This window comes from Melitaea cinxia, chromosome Z, assembly GCF_905220565.1.
Source record: "Melitaea cinxia chromosome Z, ilMelCinx1.1, whole genome shotgun sequence".
NCBI lineage: Eukaryota > Metazoa > Arthropoda > Insecta > Lepidoptera > Nymphalidae > Melitaea > Melitaea cinxia.
The window spans coordinates 20120354-20142702 of NC_059424.1; the positions used below are offsets into that span (position 1 = coordinate 20120354).

General features: G+C 33.8%; 1 protein-coding gene across 1 annotated transcript in view; it reads left to right on the forward strand.

Moving 5' to 3' along the window:
- Positions 1 to 1946: 1946 nt before the first annotated feature.
- The window catches only part of LOC123668913 (forkhead box protein L2-like), a 49600-nt gene continuing 29197 nt past the window's right edge, over positions 1947 to 22349 (forward strand). The window contains exons 1-2 of the mRNA XM_045602605.1: positions 1947 to 1994; positions 2932 to 3040. Coding sequence (XP_045458561.1) covers positions 1947 to 1994; positions 2932 to 3040 — 157 coding nt within the window. The remainder of the gene's footprint in view (positions 1995 to 2931; positions 3041 to 22349) is intronic.

The following is a 22349-nucleotide window of genomic DNA, read 5'->3' on the forward strand; positions in this document are numbered from 1 at the left end:
TACGTAAATACGTACGTATCTCTTTGTCCATACAAAAACATTCGCTGTTTACGTTTCTGTCATTTAAATTGACAAGAAAATTAAAAAGATTTCATTCATTTCAAAGAATTATATTTTCCCATCGTATTTTAAGGATTAACTTTATTGATTGACAATACAGTTCAAGGGTAGCCATTTAATAGATTAAGTATTACATTTTGTGTACAAATTATACTGTATTGATGACGTTCGATATCTTCATAAAATAAACTTTTACTTATTTTGCAATTAACAAACGCTCTGGTGTAGTTGTGGGTAGGTATTTTTTTTGTACAAATATTTCTTTTCGCTATTAAATGATTAGTGTAAACAAGTAATATGCGTTAAATGGTGTCTCTGACGTAAAATTATCCACTTCGTTTTCTCATCACGCGAATAATCGACATGTTTATTTTAGTCTAACTTGACTTTTATTGATTAATTTATTTTTTAAATACTATATAAATATACGTAACACTATCTTAAAATGTAACGACGCTAAGCAAAAAGGAATTTTAAAATAGATATAATTCTCCGATTGGAAATTAAAGTTAAAATTATAAAAAAGTAAAACCTCTTTTGAACCGACTTACAACACTGGCCGAAAACAATTAATCATGCTAGCGAAGAAAAAAGAAAAAATAAAATAAAAAGAATACGTAAATCAGTATTAATTAATCGCTGACGCGGCCGCTAGTCTTTTTAACATTGGGCGGTGTTGCAAGAACATTACGCAGAGGGTCGACTGTCGTTCATTCAAGATTGGAGAAAGCATCCCACGTATTTAAAAATAGATATCACTGTATATTTATTATCTATTCAACATTCGATTTAATATTAACATGAGAAAAATATCGAGGGCACGTGTTTGTTTGATGCCGGCTTATTTTGTGTTATTTGAAATGTACGAATTTGGTTCTAAGGATACTTTGACGCTATTTAACCGACTTCAAAAATATTTTTGTTGAAAAAGAGATATCCTAAGTGTAGTACCATGATAAGGATAGCAGGATCTGATGATGGGATCCCAGAGAAATCGATGGTAACCCTCGAAAATCCGCATAACTTTTTACTGGGTGTACCGATTTTGACGATTTTTAATATAATCGAAAGCCGATGTTTATCATGTGATCTGATTACAACTTTTAGAGTAATCTTTGATAATGCGTAATTACTTGACTATTTTTTCGTCTATCTACGTTGTATTACTTGTCGATGTAATAGAAGTCGTTTTTTTTTCGTTCGCCAGCAAACACAGTTATTATTTACCTATCTTGATTTCTATTGAGATTTCGGAATATTAAAAGAAATACTAGCTTTGACGCCCACTTAATTTTATTAATATAAAGCTGTCGTAACCTTTATATTTTCTTCACCTTACTATAAATACCTATTACAAAAACTGCACGTAACTATAAATATCTTACTTTTAGGCAAAGTTCTATCTGACTACTGATATAGCTAACTTGGTTTGTCATCGATTAAAACTCAATGTTCCTTAGTCGATTAACAAATATGTGTAAAAATTTCAACTAAATTATTTTATTTTTAAAAATGAAATAAAAAAATATATTTTCAAAAAGAATTCTAGATTTCAGCAGATCTGACTATGATTTCTCTTTTAATCAAAACCCACGTGTTCTTTATTTATTTATTATTTTATCAAAATAATTAAAAGATTAGAAGATAAAATGTTTTTACTAAATAGGGGTGAAGAATCGTTTATACCGCTCAGTCATTAAACAAAAAAGTCTATATTAGTAATTCTTGTTCGTTTTCTTCAAGATCGAATGTCGATTACAAATAATTACACATGCTTGCGGAATTTTTTCTTTTTTTTTTTGAAATGTTTTATTCTAATGCCATTATTATATTTGTTTTAATTGTTTTAAAAATAATATAAAAACGTATGTACACGGTTGTACATCATGAGACTTTACAGAAAGAATTTTCAAACACAAAATAAGTTTGTATTGGTATTTAACATTCCTTGGACAATATTTTTTATAATTAGAATCTTGTTTTACTATTTTAATTTCTGAAAGCATTCTTTCTGAGATGGTCATAATTCTTTGTTTCAAAATTTGTGTCTTTCAACAATTTTCTGATATCAGGTCCCGTGAATACTCCTTCTTTGAACTTACCAGATAAAAGTGTTGTCATCTGGGGGCTTAACAAATTGCGTGATTAAACCAAATTTGATGTAAAGTGGTCTAAGCAATACTGTACGGAGATATTTCAAAGTCGGGTTGATGACATTTTTTACTTCAACTTTTTTTTTTTTTTTCATGTCACTAGTTAGGCAAACAAGCGTACGGCTCACCTGATGGTAAGCGATTACCGTAGCTTATAGACACCTGCAACACCAGAAGCATCGCAAGCGCGTTGCCGGCCCAATCCCCAATCCCCCCAGGAGCTCTAGTCACCTTACTCACCAACAGGAACACAATACTGCTTGAAAACAGTATTATTTTGCTGTGATCTTCTGTAAGGTCAAGGTACTACCCCAGTCAGGCTGCTCCATATTTTGAGCAGGAAATTCCTGCTGTGCCCTACCTCAGTTCAAACTTCCAATTTTCCTCAACTTCCAATTTTGTTTTATTATCTCATTTACAAATATAGATTGATAAGGTTTTATACCCTAGAAAATGTATAAAAATGCTAATTAACCGCTATAAAGTTTTTTACCATAGGTAAACTGTGTATGGAAAATTTATTTCAACGTATGCTAATATAAATAAAATTAAAAAAAAATATATATATATTTGCAATAAAGAGATAAATATATATATTTCCATACAAAATTTTTACAAAAAAAAAAACTGTTTTATCGCAGACAAATGTTATAATGAAAACCTATTTGTAACCTATTTGTTATACATGTTATAATGTAAACCTATTTCACTTGTACAGGAGCTGTCAATTCACGCTGTCTCAACGCACGATCTTTTGAAGCCAAAGGATGAGCCAACTTATAGTTTGGCGGCAAACAACATGTGTACGGTTACCCTGCCGCAATCAGGTATGTCCTATATAATTTGTAACTATTGGGAATCGAAGGTTGGAGGTTGGTTGCTGGAACTTGTTGGTAATTGGGTGACTGGTAAATATAGTTTAAAAGGTTAAGTGATTATATGGGCACTGCGAATATATAATTGGAATATTGGTGTATTTGACGATAGACTATTTGGTGAGTGTAAAAAAGTTACGTGGTTTGGCTTTGGTGCGTTTGTTTGTCTTGATGATTGTAAATACTCAGTGACATTATATTTCTATACTTTCTTCGGCTCTGTAGTATGAGTATTAGAAGTACATTTGTACTTCTATGTGACGTAAATCAAAATTCTCCTCGTTTATTGAATTCGTAAAAAACTGAACTTAACCCTCAAAAGTACTAATCGTTTTTAACAATTTTGGTGTTTATTAAGTATGCTAAAGGGATTTAATACCGTAGACAAAAAGGTCTAAGATTAGGAAATCTCGTAGCCCCAAGACAAAAGTAACAAGCGCCTGCACGGTATCGCCTTACCATAAAGGAAACGTCTAATTATGTCTGACTAACTTATCCTCGCGGCGTTTGTTACATTTACGTTTAATAGCAATATTATATTCGCCAATCAATTAGTGATATACTGTTTCGAGGGATATTAGAAAAAAAACTCTGGCAATAGATCGACTACAAAAAGATTCCTCTTAGTATTTGTGGAAATGTTAGTAGTACCTATAAAACTACTTATCTATAAATATCTTTTAGTATAATTTGAATTTTGTATTACAAATGTCTAAAATGTTTTGGTATTTATCCATTACCAACAATTTAGGGCTTAAAATATTAATAGATAATTCTTTGCTAGCAAATGACCAATGGACAAGAAAACGCATTATTAAGGGTAACTCAAAGTATTCTTGCCAGATATCGATCAAATTTAAATGGGAACACACGGTAAGCACTAACTTTTGATTAACAAAAAATAATAATCTAAATCGGTACCCAGTAACAAGTTATTTATATTTATCCACATAAAAAGACAGTCGAATTGAGAATCTTCACTTATTTTTGAAGTAAGTTAAAAATCTTATATATAAAATCGTCGTGTCACAGTGTTAGTTAAAATACTCCTCCGAAACGGATGGATAGATTTTTAAGAAATTTTATGTGTTTATTGTGTAGTTCTGAGAATCGGTCAACATCTATTTTTCATACCCTCAAGCTATAAGGGGGGGGGGGGATTAAGGGGGGTTAATAATAAATATGGCAAAACAACGTTTGCGGGGTCGATTGGTAATTAAATATAATTGATTATGACGTTCTATTTTATTCTGACTACAGAATTCTAGTCGAAAAAAAAAACATTTCAAATTATGACATATTGCAAAGCGATATTAGTTTAGTCGTATTGACTTTAATTTTTGAACTATTGACAAAGTGTTCAACGCCATTCCCTTTGTAATCAGTTTCGACTAAATAAAAACAGAGCAAATAGCAATGTTGATTATATATATAAAGTTATATATAAAACCTGCCCAGGTACGTATTGCACTACTATGCATAGTGTTCCGAATAAAGAAAGAAGAATAATAAATGATAATAATAATAAAAAAACACTTCACACTCAACAGCCTCCACTTGGATTTTCGCCTGTCTCGGAGATCCGGAAACACATATATACACAATCACAAAACGCCCTGACCACGACTAAAATCTCTATGACCAATACACTCGACTCGACGACTCGAAACTCGAGACCGCTAGTGCAAGCCACATTCTAATATTTAAAACTTCATATAATGTAATAGTGTTAGGTATATATTTAAAAATGCGATACCCGGTTGTTATATACGAGTTATACATGTATATGACACCTAATAGTGGCCAATTAGTGGTAGTTAATTTATTCAATAAGTCGCGGTGGAGTATGGAGTGAGACCCTTACTGTTCCTTATCTTATAGGTCCTTTTAATCTTGTCTGGAGAAAGAGGCCTTTGCCCAGCTGTGGGTAATTACAGGCTAAATCATCGATCACCATCATAAAAAAGAATTCTGCTTCTCACAGTCTACTTTTAGCTGCGCAGTGCTGAGTTCCATCTGCAGATCCCCTTAAATTAATTCACAAAGCGGTCAAACTCCAAAAATAGCAATTAAGTGCAAGTCAGACCGGACGGCAGTAATGATCGCGCAATTTACCCCGGGTATCAAACCGACTATTTCTGCCCTGAAACCTATCAATGAGTTTCCGGCAGTTGACACATATTGGCAATCAAAATCGAAGTCAATGAACAATACACGGTCGTAAATAATGTTTCAAGTTCGCTCTATTCAGCGCTTTTATTGCTTGAGATTTTGAGTTATTACTACACTTGGTTTTGTTCGTTATTATTTTCCACTTATTGATTAAGCAAAACTAGTTGATCTGGAAAATTTCGTACCCCTATAATTTTTGTCGAATGGATTTATTTTTAATTAAAAAAATATTATATACCTTACCTGACAGTCACGAATAAAAAGAAAATATCTGTCCACTTTAGTGTACTATTTGAAAAGTGATTCGTGTTTTATACATTTCAGTGGTTTGTTTTATACGTATGATGTGTTTCTCCTTTTATACTGTGTATAAACATATTTCTGACATTGTAAAAATACTTGAATATTTCTAATTTTAAAATTAATTTAAAACTAAATGAAGTTTAGAATTTATTACCAAAGACATTTTAGTGATTTTGTGAAATCTTAGGTACTATAGTTTTCTAAATATCGATACTAAGTCTTATTCAATATGGATAAAACCTAAATTGGAGCTCCCCTAAAACAATCTGTACTTGTACTTATACCCTCCGAGGTCAAGAACGAACTCCTAGACTACGAAACAAAGACTCGTAAAGATAAAAAGTGTGTGCGTGGGTGAGTGTTTGGGTTGGGAGTTTCTGTGTGTGTGTGTGTGTGTGTGTTGAAAAATATATCAATCTCTTTAACAAAAGAGACATTGTGCGACTTTTTTTATTCGACTAGGTTGGCAAACAAGTGCACGGCCAATCTGATGGTTACTGTATCTTATATACGTCTGCAACAGCCAGAAACATCGCAAGAGCGTTGTTGACCCTACCGCTGACCATCTCCAGGAGCTCCAGCTACCTTACTCACCACAAGAACACAAGACTACTTGATGGAAGTTCTATTTAGCTTTGATGCTATGTACGTTGAGAGTTTAGTCTCAGGGCAACCAGCGTTACTGATCCACACGCTTTCCTTCCCCACATTTTTCATACCACGGGCCATGTATCATTTTGAAGTAAAAATTCTTTACGCACGCTTGACTTGAGGAGCCGATGAATGCATGACGAGAGCGTTACGAAAAGTGTGATCAATAGAGCAAGAGAGAGAGGTGCGAGCATACATTTTGTTTCTCTCTTTTTCTCATAGCCAGTTTACGTTTCGTATATCTAAGACGCAGCGCAGGCCTAATGTGCAGAAGTTTTACTTTAGTCGTATGGTTCAAAGCATCTCGTTTTCTTTAAGGAGTAAACACCAAAAATATCCGCTTTCAGCGGAACATGAACACGTGATCGTCAATGTTAAAGATATCATCAAATGGAACATATTAAATGACAAAATCGCATATAATTATGAAGTGTCTTTGTTTATATTAACCGACACCTTTTAAGGCATAGTGACATCATATGATAGTTCATACCTTTGGCCTGACGCGCTAGAAAACCTCTTTAAAGTCTTGATATCTATTATTATAAAACTGTACGTATAATACTTTATATTTTAAACAGCTAGCTTTCATTTGTTTTTTTATTGTTTTATATAACTTTCATACACGGTCGTTTGACCTTACGGTAAGGGGCTAGTTTTGTTTATAAGGTAATTTACACGTATGAATATAATTGTATGCCTCCTGTATCTAGTGATCGTCTGTTCAGTAATCATGAGATGTTCGAAATGTTTTTATGAGTATATAAATAATCTTAAGCCCGATATACAATACTTAAATAAAATTTTTAGGTTTATCGCTGTAATTATTATTCGTGCAAATATGTTATATCCACACTAAAATTATAAAATAAAACTTATAATCTAGACCACAATACAAAATACCGTTGTTGATATTTATGACATTTTATTATAAAACTAAACCTTTTTTTTTCAATTTATTAGCCAATACATAACAAATACATTATACTTTGCAATTCAAGTACCACGAAAATCTCGCGGGTTTATCTGGGCACAGAGAGTCACTCAGTTAATTCCCTTTGTTTTTGTAAAAAATATTATTTAAAACGTGATTTGTTTTTTTTTGGTACTCTTATATAATATTTCTTGCAGTTATCTGGGCAGTTCGTTAACATATCCAGGTATTACATAGTCGTCAGTTCTCTTTCCATACTTATTGTTAGTTTTTGGTAAGTGATATTTAAGGTTAACCTAAGCAAGTGATGTAATTATTAACTTAGGTAAAACTCAAATATAAATAACGCAAATACTCTGGCCATAAAGCAATATAAACAATTTAATTTTAATTACTATTATGTATGTAAGTTTTAGGTTAACATTTGTCAAGACCTAATGGTCTATCATCTATATATAAATATCATCGATATAAAAAGTTAAAGAAAATTTAATCAGACGATATCGGAGTTGTACAATAATTAAAAGTTGTAAATGTTAATATACTTTATCGATAAAATCAGTTGTACGAGTACATACAGGATCGTTAAATACAAGCGAACACAAACGAAAAATTTATGTTATGCAACTTGTACAAAAGGTAAAAAGATTTTCATTGTAAAATGGAATACTTGGATTTGATAAATCATACATTGATGCATCTCGGGATTTTTTTCGGAATACTCTTAAATTATTAACATATGAAAGAGTGATGAATATTATAATTTCGTTTGCAGTATTCATTTATTTATGGGAAAGTGTTCTAAGTGAAGATTATATACGAAAAAGTTTTTGTTAACTATGTAATTATGAATGAAACAAAATATTGTAAGTCTTGAATGTTGTACGTAATTAAAAAAAAAGTGACTACGCGTTGGCGCAACGGTCACAGCACTGTTTTGTGGTTGTTGCGCTAGCGTTTGTAGTTTCGATCCCGGCCACATGACAAACATTTTGTATTGGCTCTACAGATTTGCCGTGGTCTGAGTTTTGTGCGGTCCTTGTGGGTCATAAGTATATGTCTGTGTTAAAAAAAATCACTACGTCTTATAGTTATGAAACAGTAAAAACGTAATTAAAGAGAAAAATTCAATTTATTAATTATATTTATGGCAGATTAAGCTCGAATCCTTCTTCTACATGGGGTAAAGAGGCCTATGCCCAGCAATGGAATATTACAGGCTGTAGCGAAATAAAATGTCTACGTTTCTTTCTGTATGACTGAGTTAGGTTTTAATTAAAATTGTTATTTACTTATAGAGGAAAACTTAAAACATGTCTGGGTTTTAAAACTTTTCTACAAAATGGATGTGTTGACGCGAAATTAAGATGTTTTAATGCCTTTATCTTTAATTTAAAATGAATTTGTTAGTAATTGAAAAGTAAATGACTGTGAAACCTAATGGATATCACTACAACGAAACACAAAATAGATATCATACCAATCAATCTAATCAAATCTATACAAATAAATAAAATTGGAATGTCTGTTTGTAATATTAAAATAGCCGCTTTTTACTAAATGCTCATACACGGTACATATACCAAAATAACATTTTTTAAAATTTTTGTCTGTCTGTCTGTCTGCATGTCTGTTTGTACCGGATTATCTCTGAAACGGCTGGACCGATTTTGACGGGACTTTTACAGGCAGATAGCTGATGTGATAAGGAGTAATTTAGATTACTTTTATTTTATTTTATAACTGCGAACTGAATAATATTTTTTTTTGTTAAATTCCACGCGGGCGAAGTCGCGAGCACAGCTAGTAATAAATAATAGGTTAATTACTAAAGACGTAATATTTGAACGACAATATTTTTTTAGTGCTAATGCAGTATTTCTGCAATTTATAAGACTATTTCTTTAAACAATCGTGCAAACCAACAGACTCCTCAACTTTACTGTATGATTATAAAAAATTAAACGTATGTACGTGTTTATGTTCCGTGCAATATAGGGCATGCCATACTACAGTTTACACATTAATCGATTTAACATCGATTGTAATCGATTAGACGCGTAGCGATTATTCGTTTACGATCGCTTTATCATTGCTTCCTAATCGCGAGCGAATTTGCGGAACATCAGGTGTGAAGTTTTATTTGTTGATTGTATCTTACAAAAAATTATGAATGCAAATTGAGGTAGGGCTAGGTAATTGAGGTAAGGAAGTACCCTCAATCTTGGAGAAGATAACAGCTATAGCTCTGCTCTCAAGTATTGTATTCCTAGGCTTAGTAAGGTAACCAGGCCTCTTGGGGAGAGTCGGGGCTTGGGTCAGCGACGCGCTTGAGATCCTTCCATGGTGTTGTAGGTGTCTAAAAAAAGGCGTGTTTGCCACCGTAGTCGTATTTAAAATTAAATCCAAACCTTGACTTTGTAAGGACTTGCAAATATTAGAACGTAATAATATTGGAACTTTAAAAATTATCGGAAATATTTGAACGTCTTCAATAGCAGAAATCTGCCCAGCTGTAGGGTGGTTTATAGTAATACGTTGTTAAAATGTTCTTCGTTTTAAGCTGGACGTTTTATTTGGTAGCTAATGATAACTGGATACACGTAAAACTTACCATAGAAGTGTTGGCTTAATAGTCTTTTAGAAAAAAAAATACTGCTCGTTTGTTTGTTTTTTCTCTTTGGCCCAATAAGACAAGTTCTCGAACGTTGTTTAATATTATTCTGATTTTCAACTATTTCTAATTAATTCTGAATTATTAAATAATTAAAAAAAACTTAGTAAGTTCATGTGGTAGAATTTAGCACCACTCAAATTGTTCTCGTGGATATCGTAAGAGGCGACCGAGGGAAAATTCCAAAGGACGGGCAGCAGTGTCTCTTGAGTATTATACTATCAACTGCAGTTACTGACACGCAGTGCTAAACGCGGTGACTACGGCAAAACGCTCTATAATAGGCACGAATATACCGGGTCGACCCCGCTATCGCTGCACCAGCTTCCATGATCACGGCCGGATAGGGGTACTAAGAATGTCCAGGCAGATACGGCTGTCGAAGAATTAATCGACCTCTGCACCTAGGAAAAAACACCACAAGGACACTGAGGACCGACGAGAAAATACATGAATTGGAAGAAGAGATAGACAATTTAAAGTGAAGCATTATAGGATTATCCGAAGTCACATCGGAATCCTTGAATCCTGTAACTTGATCTATCACCGGGTTAGTGTGTTAATTCTCTTGATAATTAAAATAGTGTATCTTTCTATAACTATTCTATCAGAATAAATATAATGAAAAATGATATAAATAATAAATATGTATTATTTAAAATGCGCGAAAGAAAGAAAAGTAAACGAAAAATCGTAAATGAAAAAAAAAAACAGAAACAAAATTATAACGATACATGAGTGCAGTGATTACAAAAATATAAATAAAGTAAAAATATAATTGGGGGTCGGGTCTCAACGGCAAAATTCCGGCTGCAATTCAATGTCTGCCTTTACTGAAGTTTAAAAAAAAATATTAAGCAAATTTTATATAAGCCTATATAACAGCAATGAATACCCCAATGATAAAAAGGCATAGGATTAAATAAAGCTCGACCAGGCTGTGTCTATGACCCGCCCTGTAAATAGATATACTTACAATTAATATTGTGACAAGGTATTAGTACGATTGGCAGTCTCGAGTTCGTCCTATATGACTTTAAATTTTAAAAGAGTACCGTAATTTTTTTCGTCCAGCTTTTGTTGTCTCTCGGCCTACACACTATTACATTATTTAAAAAAAACCGAGGATATAACAGAAACGTAATGTCTACCGAGAGATTAGGATTTTGAGTTAATTAAATATTGTGTCTAAGTTAAGGTTGCTGGATAGCACTAGATGTCCATTACCTTAGTTTATAATTACCTTATGTTTATATGTATTTTTTTATTGATAGAAGTTTTGCTACCCACCTTTCTTTTAATAATTTTGCTGTTTTTTTTGGAAATGTAATTTATTTGATGTTCGTTAAGTGTTACTTTATGACGAAATAAATATTTTCATTTCTAAATTTCAACGTACTTGTGATGCTTCTAGACGTTGACGTTGTGGGCGTCTATAAGCTACGGTAATCATTTGCCATCAGGTGTAAGCTTGTTTTAGATAGATGTATATAAAAAAATATGATCTTCAATCGTGGCAAATATTTTTAATCCATACTATATCTATTTTCCATATCTATCTATTATTCTTATTTTACATTATCTATATTTATCTTTGTTTCAGTTATATTTTCCCGAGTGTAAGGCGTTTATTCCTAGACTTTGGTAGTAATAATTATGCCTGAAAGAGATTTTTATCGGTTTGGTTGAAAACATCATTTTTCAAATCTCATAGGAGAGGATAAATTTCACCGCGATTGATGTCACAAAATCCTCTAATAATAAAATTAGCATTTTTACTTTTGTAACCGACTTTTATAATAACTACTCCTCATTTAAATACAAGTGTCACAATTGTATACACATTTGGAATCCCATAGAATTCATACTGCAACGTTTAGGTCAATATTGCAAGGTGAACTGTCAGGACAGGATTAATTTACCTTGAAATAAATTATAGTATTCGAAACGGGTCCTCTAGTTAGTCTCGTCTAGTACTGGCTTGGACCAGTTCAATCAAGTTTATTCCAGTGTAATCCGACCGAACCAAACCGAATAACTACCGAAAACTCTTTGCTAGATATTCAGTGTGGTTTTTCGATTTGAAACCAGCGAACCGATTATTCCTATATTCAAGTTTGATGCGGTTATTAATACGTTTATTTTGTAATTTTTGTGTGATAGATGTTAAAAATATCATTTATGTTTAACTTGTAACTAGCGCGTACTTACGACTTTGTACGTTAGTTTTTGTTTAGAAATCATGATGAAAAATGTAAAGCCTTAACAGTTAGTATAACTATGAATATATTGTATCCGTTTAAAAAATGATGAAATCAAAAATTTGTTAATATTTGAGAATGAAAGGGACGTCTGAAATTTTTTATCTTTTTCGACCGCGCCTCATTTTCATTAAAGCAGGTACATTTAGGAAATTTGCGTGGAGATAATAAAGGAACTGGCTTAATTGTTAATATGCCTTCAACATCGTCGTTAAAGTTCTAATACCACGGATGTAAAAATGACCATTTTTCAGGATAGCGAAACTCTGTTTAATTTTATATAGACACGTTATTGAACGTTTATCAATAGAATATATAAATTAGGCGTTTCCATTTTTCTAGGAAATATACAATTTGCAAAATTTCAGATATATTATTAACGTGTTGAAACTTTAATAATGATGTTTATTTTTACCGACCTCAAAAAGGAGAGGATGTTCCTCAATTCAACCGTATATATATATATATATATACTTATATATTTTTATGTATGCTCGGAGATAACTTCGGCGTTTATGAACCGATTTTGATAATTCCTTTTTTGTTGTAAAAGAGATATCCCAAGAGTCCTGATGATGGGAGGATTTCCCAGAGAAATCCAGGAAACGCTCGAAAATCGTAGAGACGACTAGTGCGCTTGTTAATTTTGTTCGTCTACTTACGTTTGTATTACTTGTCGATGTAATTGTAGTCGGGTTTTTTCGTTTGCGAGCAAACACAATTATTATTAAGCCTAATCTTGAAAGTCTCGGTCACACTACATTGTAACGATTATATGTGGATATTCTTTATTGCAGTTAAAATTTTTGTACAGTTATTCATATACTGTGTGGTTACAGCAGAAAACGGCTATATTATTTCTCTTCCCGTGGGTGTTGTAAGAGCCCATTAAGGGATAGCACAGTTCCACTACCACTTCGGAACTTAAAAAGCCGACCTATGGCGGAATAACAGTCCGACTGCTTGCTTTAAGTACACATGCCGAAGACGGGCAGCAGCGTCTTCGGTGCGACAAAGCCAGCCCTGCAGTCACCAACTCGCCTGCCCAGTGTGGTGACTATGGGCAAAACACATGAGTTCAAGCCCTTTTTGGCGTGGACTTGGGGAGGCCCATGTCCAGCAGTGGACTGCGATAGGCTGAAGTGAGTGATTGACTGAACTCGACATTTTTTTTTTTACTTTAGTAGTCACAATGTCACAGCCTTTTTTACTTTATATTAAACAAAAAATATTAAACTTATTACCTACTAATAGCATTAAAAACTTAGGAAATTTATACAAAATGCTTATTATGGCTATGTCCTGCAGGGGACTGCTATAGGCTGAAATGTTCATATACAAATTTAGTTAGCAACGGTGGACATATCTCTAGAAGAGATCTCTTCCAGCCAACCTGTGATAGTGAGACTAATGTTACACAGCAGGCTAAGAAAGTGTAGTAATGTAAACAATATGCAGATTCTTAAAAAATAAAAAGCTAATTAAATAATATTCATAATATATACATTTATTTTATTAGGTTCAAAAGAGGCGTCGTCGTCTTTGATTGGTATACGTATGAATACTTCACTTTTTTTCAAGTGGTTATCTAACACTTATAGCCTTAACTAGAACTTAGCGATATAAAGCTCAATTGTTTGAAAGAACAATCGGCCTTTGTACTGCTATCGGTACTATTTGCGAAGTAGGCGCAATCTTGAAATCATATGAAATATGATTTAATGTCGTTCAACATCTGTTCAATTCTTTCGTAACAGATGAATTTACTTTTTTCTCTTTTGCTTTATGTAAGTGGTTTTATGTGACTTATATAATGGAGTACATTGTTTGACGTATCTACTTTTTAACCGATTTCAAAAAGGAGGAGGTTTTTCAATTCGACCGTATATATATTTTTTATGTGTGTTCGCGGATAACTTCGTCGTTTATGAATCGAGTATGATGATTATTTTTTTGTTAGAACGGAGATATGCCAAAGGTGGTACCATGATAAGGAAACCAGGATCTGATGATGGAATCCTAGAGAAATCGAGGGGAATCTTTGAAAATTTTAGTGTTTTTGTTAATTTTTTTCGTTTACTTACGTTGTATTACTTGTCGATGTAATTGAAGTCGGTTTTTTCGTTTGCCAGCAAACACAATTATTAACGTAACGATTTTTGTAAAAAAAAAAGTGATGAAAAATCGAATATTTCATTACTAATAACTGGACAGTAAAGAATAGTCAACCAAATGTTTGCATTTTCTACAGGTTTCATACTGTCAGTAGGTAATAAATTTATTTCTTAAGCTCGTAGGTGCGTTTTTTAATGATATTAATGATTTTCAATTTTGAATCTAATATAGCCAGGAATTTTCAGTTACCACTTTCGCGATTATTTTTCTACTATACTAAAATAACTAAAAAACATTTTTTATTCATTAAGCAAATGGGTGGAAACGTCTCTAGTTCGGATTTTCTACTAATTGCTATAGAAAACGTCAACAGCGAATCCAAGCAATTAGTCGTCTGTTTTGGGTTGAAAATCTCCGCTTATTACAAGTGTTTTGTATGTATTCATAAAAATGTTACTCGTGATGTTGTTCTTTGTGCTTTCTGACCCCCGACACCGAATTTTTATCGTAATGGGGTCCAATCGATATGAGTTGAGCTGATTTTTTAAATGTAATTTTTTTTGGACCCGTTCGAAGGTGGATGAAACTTTACAAAAAACGTAAATCTCAGAGTTCTTTATTAGTGATAACACGAGCGCAAGATGTGCAAAATGTTGATTTACGCAATTAAGCACTAGTAATATTGCATTGCCAAACAAGGTTAGATATATCCGGGTGTATTCAGCTAACCGGGTAATATTAGCTGATATATCAGACTAATTCTCGAAACGGTTTCTAGGTGAGCGAACCCCTAAGCGGAGCACCCTACCCTGTCGCTAATTGAGTATCGCATTTCTATCTCGATGCCGTAAATAAGAAATGATTTTTTTTTTTGTATACAACTGGTTCACGCCAAAAATGGCAAAAATGACGTGAACTCACGTGTTTTGCCCATAGTCACCACGCTGGGCAGGCGGTTTGGTGACCGTAGAGCTGGCTTTGGCGCACCGAAGACGCTGCTCTCCGTCTTCGGCCTGTGTATTTCAAAGCCAGCAGTTGGATGGTTATCCCGCCATCGGTTGGCTTTTTAAGTTCCAAGGTGGTAGTGGAACTGTGTTGTCCCTTAGTCGCCTTTTACGACACCCACGGGAAGAGAGGGAATTGGCTATATTCTTTGATGCCGTAACCACACAACACAACAGCAAACAATTGTTCGGTTCACCTTTATTATCGTAGCTTACAAATGCTTGCAACACTAGCAGTATCGCAAGCGCGTTCCGGCCTTACACCCCAATCCTCCCCAGGAGCTCGGTCACCTTACTCACCACAGGTACATAAGGCTACTCGAGAGCAATATTATTTAGCTGTGATTTTATGTAAAGTCGAGGTACTTCCCCAGTGGCTCCCCGCCGGGCTGCTCCAGATTTTAAGTAGGATATTTCCTGCTGTAGGCACAGCATCTTACCTCACGTAGATTTTATCGTTATCAAAAATTTAGTTTATTTTTTTTGCGATGGTACAATGGATACTACTGGCTATTGCCGCTAAGGTTTCAGATTCAAGGTATCAATCCCTTATCCCGTCCCGTCCGGGCGCGTGTCTGCGTTTTTGAATCTCAGGTTTGATTATTATACTAGGAGCGCATGGTCATTAGGGGGCTATTTTTTATTATTTAGTAATCTATATATTAATATGTGAAGCTATAGAGAAGGAGTGCAGAATGCTAATATATATATTTTTAATTATATAGGTATATATACTACCATCTATTTGACACAGACATGCATTTGTTTAATGTTCAAACTTATAATTTTAATTATTTATGGACAAATTTCGACCACTGGGTGACCACTAGTAAATGGTAAATTGATATTACTACAGTTTTACTACAGTTTGTATTGTGTTTATGTTTTCGTATCCCCAATTTGATTGAGTTAAAGATTTAATCCTACTAGGGGATCATGATCGTAAAGAGGTCATTTGTTTATCAATCGATTTAAGCGGTGTGGTAATCTAAACATATTTCCTAATAAAAACTTTACTGGAAGGACCAACAGTATTATGTAAGTAAACCATAATTATGTCATATAAGTGTCGATGATTCTCACATCGCACCCGTAACATACACGAACAAGACTAAAAGTACGTATTACCAGAGCCTGGGTAATTCTCGCCGAACTAACATTTCACAATTGTTATTTGTTATTAATTTCGCGAACGATATGGCTGTAATGTTTTATAAATACGCATTGTTCATAGCATACAATGCCCGCTCGAACACGATACCGACTTAACGCTGTCTGACGCATTCTTTGCGTGCACTGCTCACATTTTTTTATATAGAACACTTTAATTATTAATTTTAAACAAGAATGAAATTAAAATTTAAATTAAATTATCGCCTTACAATCAACGATCACTAGCATTATTTCCTTTGTCAGGGGTCCGGAAACACGCAATACACAAACACAAACATCTCTTAACACCAACCTGCAGTGAAGCAGCTTGATGGATTCAGCTGTGACCCTTCTCCTATACTGAGAAAGAGGCATATCCCACGAGGCTGAATCTACTTACCAATTGTTGGTTGGATCCAATTGTAATTGCTGATAATCAATTAAATAATCCATTTGAAGTTTTAAAGTTAAACTATTGTAAATATCAAGCCTATAGTAAACGCATATAGACATATTGCCATTTCATAAATTCTTAAGGATTTTTTCGGGTGAGGGCTGTACTAATTTAAGCCATTTTATCTATATCTATACATCTATACCAACAGCGACTGATCAAGAGTTCTGACCGCCCTAGGCTAGTTATGAGGACGCGCTCCCACCAGGTGTGTTACGGACGGCCTAAAAAGTAGTAAGTAGGTAGAGTAGTAGTGTGAAAATTTTAACATGGTTCGTACTACCTATAAAAGTTTTCAGATCGATCTGCAAGTGAAACTAACGCCGTCCTTTAATCTGCATGACATTCAACCTTAGGGTGGCAAACCATATTTTAGCTGGACCGTACATAAAGGCAAAGTACCTCACGTATTATAAGACCAAAATCATGACAAGTGACTGCAGGCTACCAAGTAGAAAACCAAATCCATGTCGTGTTTGGCCGCATGACTTGTATTGGCTTAGCCTTTATAGACAATTTAGTTGCCATTGCCATTGACTATGAGCGTGGTCATCTAATGTGTGAAGTTGCTTCGACTTGAGTATTTTTAAATATTTACACTAGTTATTGTTAAAAAAAATAGGAGAGACATCATACAGGTGAAACATTTTTGCAATTTATTAATGATTTACTTGAAAATTATAGTCATTGAGTATAATTATTATTGGATTATAGTATATCCTCGTCATTCCGCGTCAAGGCTATATCAGCTATATCTTCAGCTGCTTGGGACGACATGTTATCATTTAGTGTGTCGTGTGGTGCCGCCCGAGTAGAATAGCATCACCCCCTCTCTTCCCGTGGGGGTCGTAAAAGGCGACTGAGGGATAAAACAGGCTCAAAATCATCAGGGTCCTGAGAAGGAAAACTATATTTGAAACTCGGAATGGGGTCTCCATCAAGCATTCGTGGCATAGCTCTAAAATGCGAAAGACCCCTGCAGCCGAACTGGCAAAATCAAAATCAAAATTAGCTTTATTCAAACAGCTCCAAGAGCACTTTCGAATCGTCATGGCTCCATTAGTATCGACTCGTCGTTCCTGTGGGCCTAGCCCGTGAGGTCGAGAGGGTGGCGCAGAGCTTAGGCAACTCTGCGTTTTCCTGAAGAGTGTCCTAGGCGACATAGTGTCTGTCTGACACTGTCTAAATCGTCTACAATAGACGAACTAAGACCAATGATAGTGTATAATAATATAATAGTTAGCCGCTGCAGTTGGTAACACTCATTGTCAAAAAAAATCTTAATATTATCTCTACATTCGGGAACATGTATGAAATATTAAAGCTTTTTATTAACTGGAAACCCTTTGGGGTTCTGGCAGAAATAGAATGCTCGGCCTAGGTGTCAGATTTTAAAAACTACGCCTAATGGTTGCATTCTTCTGCAAAGGTTTCTTCTAAAACAGAATATATGCAAGAGTGTGATATGACTGACGGACGAACGACGGTTTCGAATGAGATAAGACAAATAAATTAAGCACGGCAAAGTATACTATTAGCCATACCGGGGAGTCCCCGCACACCATAGATGTGTTTCATTGCGCATAGCAAGCTGCGCTGAGTGCCTAGTGCGAGTTTTGTTCACAGAAACGCGTTTATATTACGTAAAGATTATTTTGTATGGGAATTTAAACAGTGCAGCTTAGACGATAAAGAATAGAATATGATACAATCGATATAGAGTCATCTAGCGGCAAACGCGAGAACTAGGTTGGAATCCCGAATTTCCCATATAAAATGAAGTTAAAATTTACGCCCGTTATTGCGTGCCGGATTAAACAAAACTCGCACTAGGCACTCTGTTGCCAGCTTGATCACTAACCAATTCGAGTAACAAGTCTGTGTTTGTTTTACCCGTGCTTTTTAACCGACTTCCAAAAAAGGAGGAGGTTCTCAATTCGACTGTATTTTTTTTTTTTTTTTTTTTTTTTTTTTTTTTTTTTTTTTTTTTTTTTTATGTATGTTACATCAGAACTTTTGACCAGGTAGACCGATTTCGACAAATTTTGTTTTAATCGAAAGGTGGTGTGTGCCGATTGGTCCCATTTAAATTTATTTGAGATCTAACAACTACTTTTCGAATTATATCTAATAATGCGTTTTTACTTGACGCTTTTTTCGTCGACCTACGTTGTATTATACCACATAACTTTCTACTGGGTGTACCGATTTTGATAATTCTTTTTTTGTTGGAAAGGGGATATCCCTAGTTTGGTACCATGATAAGGAAACCAGGATCTGATGATGGGATCCCAGAGAAATCGAGAGAAACTCTTGAAAATCCGCAATAACTTTTTACTGGGTGTATCGATTTTGATAATTTTTACTTTAATCGAAAGCTGATGTTTATCATGTGGTCACATATAAATTTTATCGAGATCTGATTACTACTTTTTGATTAATCTTTGATAACGCGTATTTACTTGACATTATTTTCGTCACCTTACGTTGTATTATACCTCATAACTTTTTACTGGGTGCACCGATTTTGACGTTTTTTATATAAATTAAAAGCTACTATTCGTCACGTGGTCCCATTCAAATTTAATTGAGATTTGATTAGTAATTTGTGAGTTATATCTAATATTGCGTATTTAGTTGACGGTTTTTTCGTCACCCTACGTTGTATTATACGTTATATCTTTTTACTGGGTGCACTGATTTTGATCTTTTTTGTATAAATCAAAAGCTAATACTTGTCATGTCGTCCGTTTTAAATATGATTGAGATATAATGAGCAATTTTTGAGTAATCTTTGATGACACGTATTTACATGACGATGTTAAGACGACTGTGGTCATGTTCAATACTTTGCCACAACGCCATCTATCAAAATGTAATGAAATTACTTCGTTCACTATCGATCAAATTACAATATTCCACTAGAGTAGAGAGTAGCAGTTTATTCGTTATAAATATATTTGAGCTTTTAATTTTTGAGTTATCGCTAATACTGGGTATTTACTTGGCTATTTTACGTCGACTAACGTTATATTAACCTCATTACTATTTTACTGGGTGGACCGATATCGATGATTCTTTTTTTAATCGATAGGTGGTGCTTGTCATGTGGTCCCATTTAAATATAATTGAGATTTGACTCGAACTTTTTGAGCTATATCTGATATGGCGTATTTACTTGACTGTTTTTGGAGTTTTCTCCTTAAGAATCGATTTTCATTTAAGGCCCCGGAATGAAAAAATTGAACAGTAAAATCTACTGAACGAATGACCTTGTTAGAGATGGCGTTCAGACGTTTTCTAATAACGCAATTAGGTTCCGATAGATGGCGTTATTGCATTCATTTATTTACAATTTGATATAGTAATAATATATTTCTTAGACTAGTAAGCCTTTTTGTGCCTATTTAGACAGTTGATCTGAAGGGGTAAACTCCAGTCGTGCACCGGAGCTGTGTGAAAACATGAACATTACATATTTTTAATAAAAAAGACATAAACCGTAATTCAATATAAATCCGCTTGAACTAAAAAACCCGCCGTAATAAGCGATGTCAGCGCTTCGCGCGAATCGACGACGGGCCTTTTATGAAATTTCTGCCTACAATCGCTAACAAAATGTTAGAAATAACAGTAGAACATTATATAATTCTACAATTTTATAATGTCGCGTTATATGGAATACGAACAAAGTATTACTATTTTTTCGTCGATCTACGTTGTATTACTCTTCGATGTAATTGAAGTCGGTTTTTTTTTCGTTTGCGAGCAAACACAATTATAAAATGTATTGTTAAAATCAAGGGATTTCAATAGACCAGTGCTATTAGCCTTTGAAATTGGTATAAAGAGAAAAAAAATATAGTAGGATGAAACCCATTGGAAAAGGAAGAGGATACAACGAAAATGAAAGGAAAAATAAATTACGGGCGATCTGAGGTCGGGAAATGGTGGAAAGAAAATATTTACCATAGTAATGTATATTTTTTTACACCATTAAATGTAAAGATTTCAAAAAACAAAAAACCCACTTACCTTTTTAAAAAGGCTGATATTTTGATGTGAAAATTTTCAATTGAAAATGTGTGTGCTTTTTCGATATTGAGGTCAAAATAAGGTAAAAAAATAAATACTTTAAATCAAAAAAATTACAGAGTGTTTGGAAAATAAAAAGGTAAGTTTTTACCAAAATTTGTTAAAAAAAAGAATTTTGTAAAAGATAAAAATAAAAAACAAAACAAAAATGGGTTTTTTTAATTTTTCACATGAATTTTGAGGTTATGTGAAAAAGTGTAAATACGAAAGTTGTAGATCTTTTTACTACCTACAAATTTGCCATTGAACTTTTTTTATAGGACTTGTAGTTTAGCCGGAAATCGAAATAAACGTTTTTTACCCTTAAACCCCTCCCTACCACTTCCCGACCTCGGATCGCCCGTAATTTATTTTTCCTTTCATTTGCGTTGTATATCCTTTCTTTTACAATGGGTTTCATTCTACTATAATTTTTTTTTTGGTTTCAAAAGCTAAAAGCACTGGTCTACTAGCGTATTGGATTTAAATGTTTTGTCTCGGTCAAGTTGAAATATGTAGGATAGACGCAATGCTAGATTAGTGCATGCGAAGATACGATTTCAGCGCGCCCCCCCGATGCAGTCTAATTAGCCTAAGGGTTAATCAGGCCCTGCATACCAATAAATAAAATTGCAGTGTCTGTTTGTAATATTAAAATAACCCCTTACTTACTAACTAAACTAAATACTAACTTACTAAATGCATATTATGGATGCATACACGGTACATATATATACCAAAATAATTGTGTTTGCCGCCAACGAAAAACACCGACTTCAATCACATCGACAAGTAATACAACGTAAGTAGACGAAAAAAATTAACAAACGCAATAGTCATTCCTACGATTTTCGAGGGTTTCCCTTGATTTATCTGGGATTCCATCATCTGTCCTGGTTTCCTTATCATGGTACCACACTTGGAATATCTCCTTTCCAACGAAAAAAGAATTATCTAAATCGGTTCATAAACGACGAAGTTATCCCCGAACTACATATACGGTCGAATTGAGTAATAAATACTCCGCAAGTCAAACGCGCGTAAAGAGGTTTTATTTTAATAGAATAAATAATACTAATCGACTTACATACATACACAAACACAGCTCACTCATACAAAAACGAATAAATCAAAGTTAATTTTCCAATACAGTATTTGACATTTAATAAAGTTATTTACAAACAAGTTAATACAACAAACGTTCAATACGTAAGTATGTTAATTACTTAAACTGAATGATTCCATTAATTTAGTAACACGTCTATTTACTATAAACGGAAATTTCGATTTGCAAATTCCTAGCTTCGATAATTTTGCGAGGGTAATATCAGGTGGTCGATCTGTAGGTCTGCTCGCCTCCGTTATATAGGGAATACGTATGTTGAGCTATCCGTCAACAACGTTGAATAATCCGTTGTAACGACGTGTCTAATACATTTAAAACAGTAATTCTTATATATATTATAC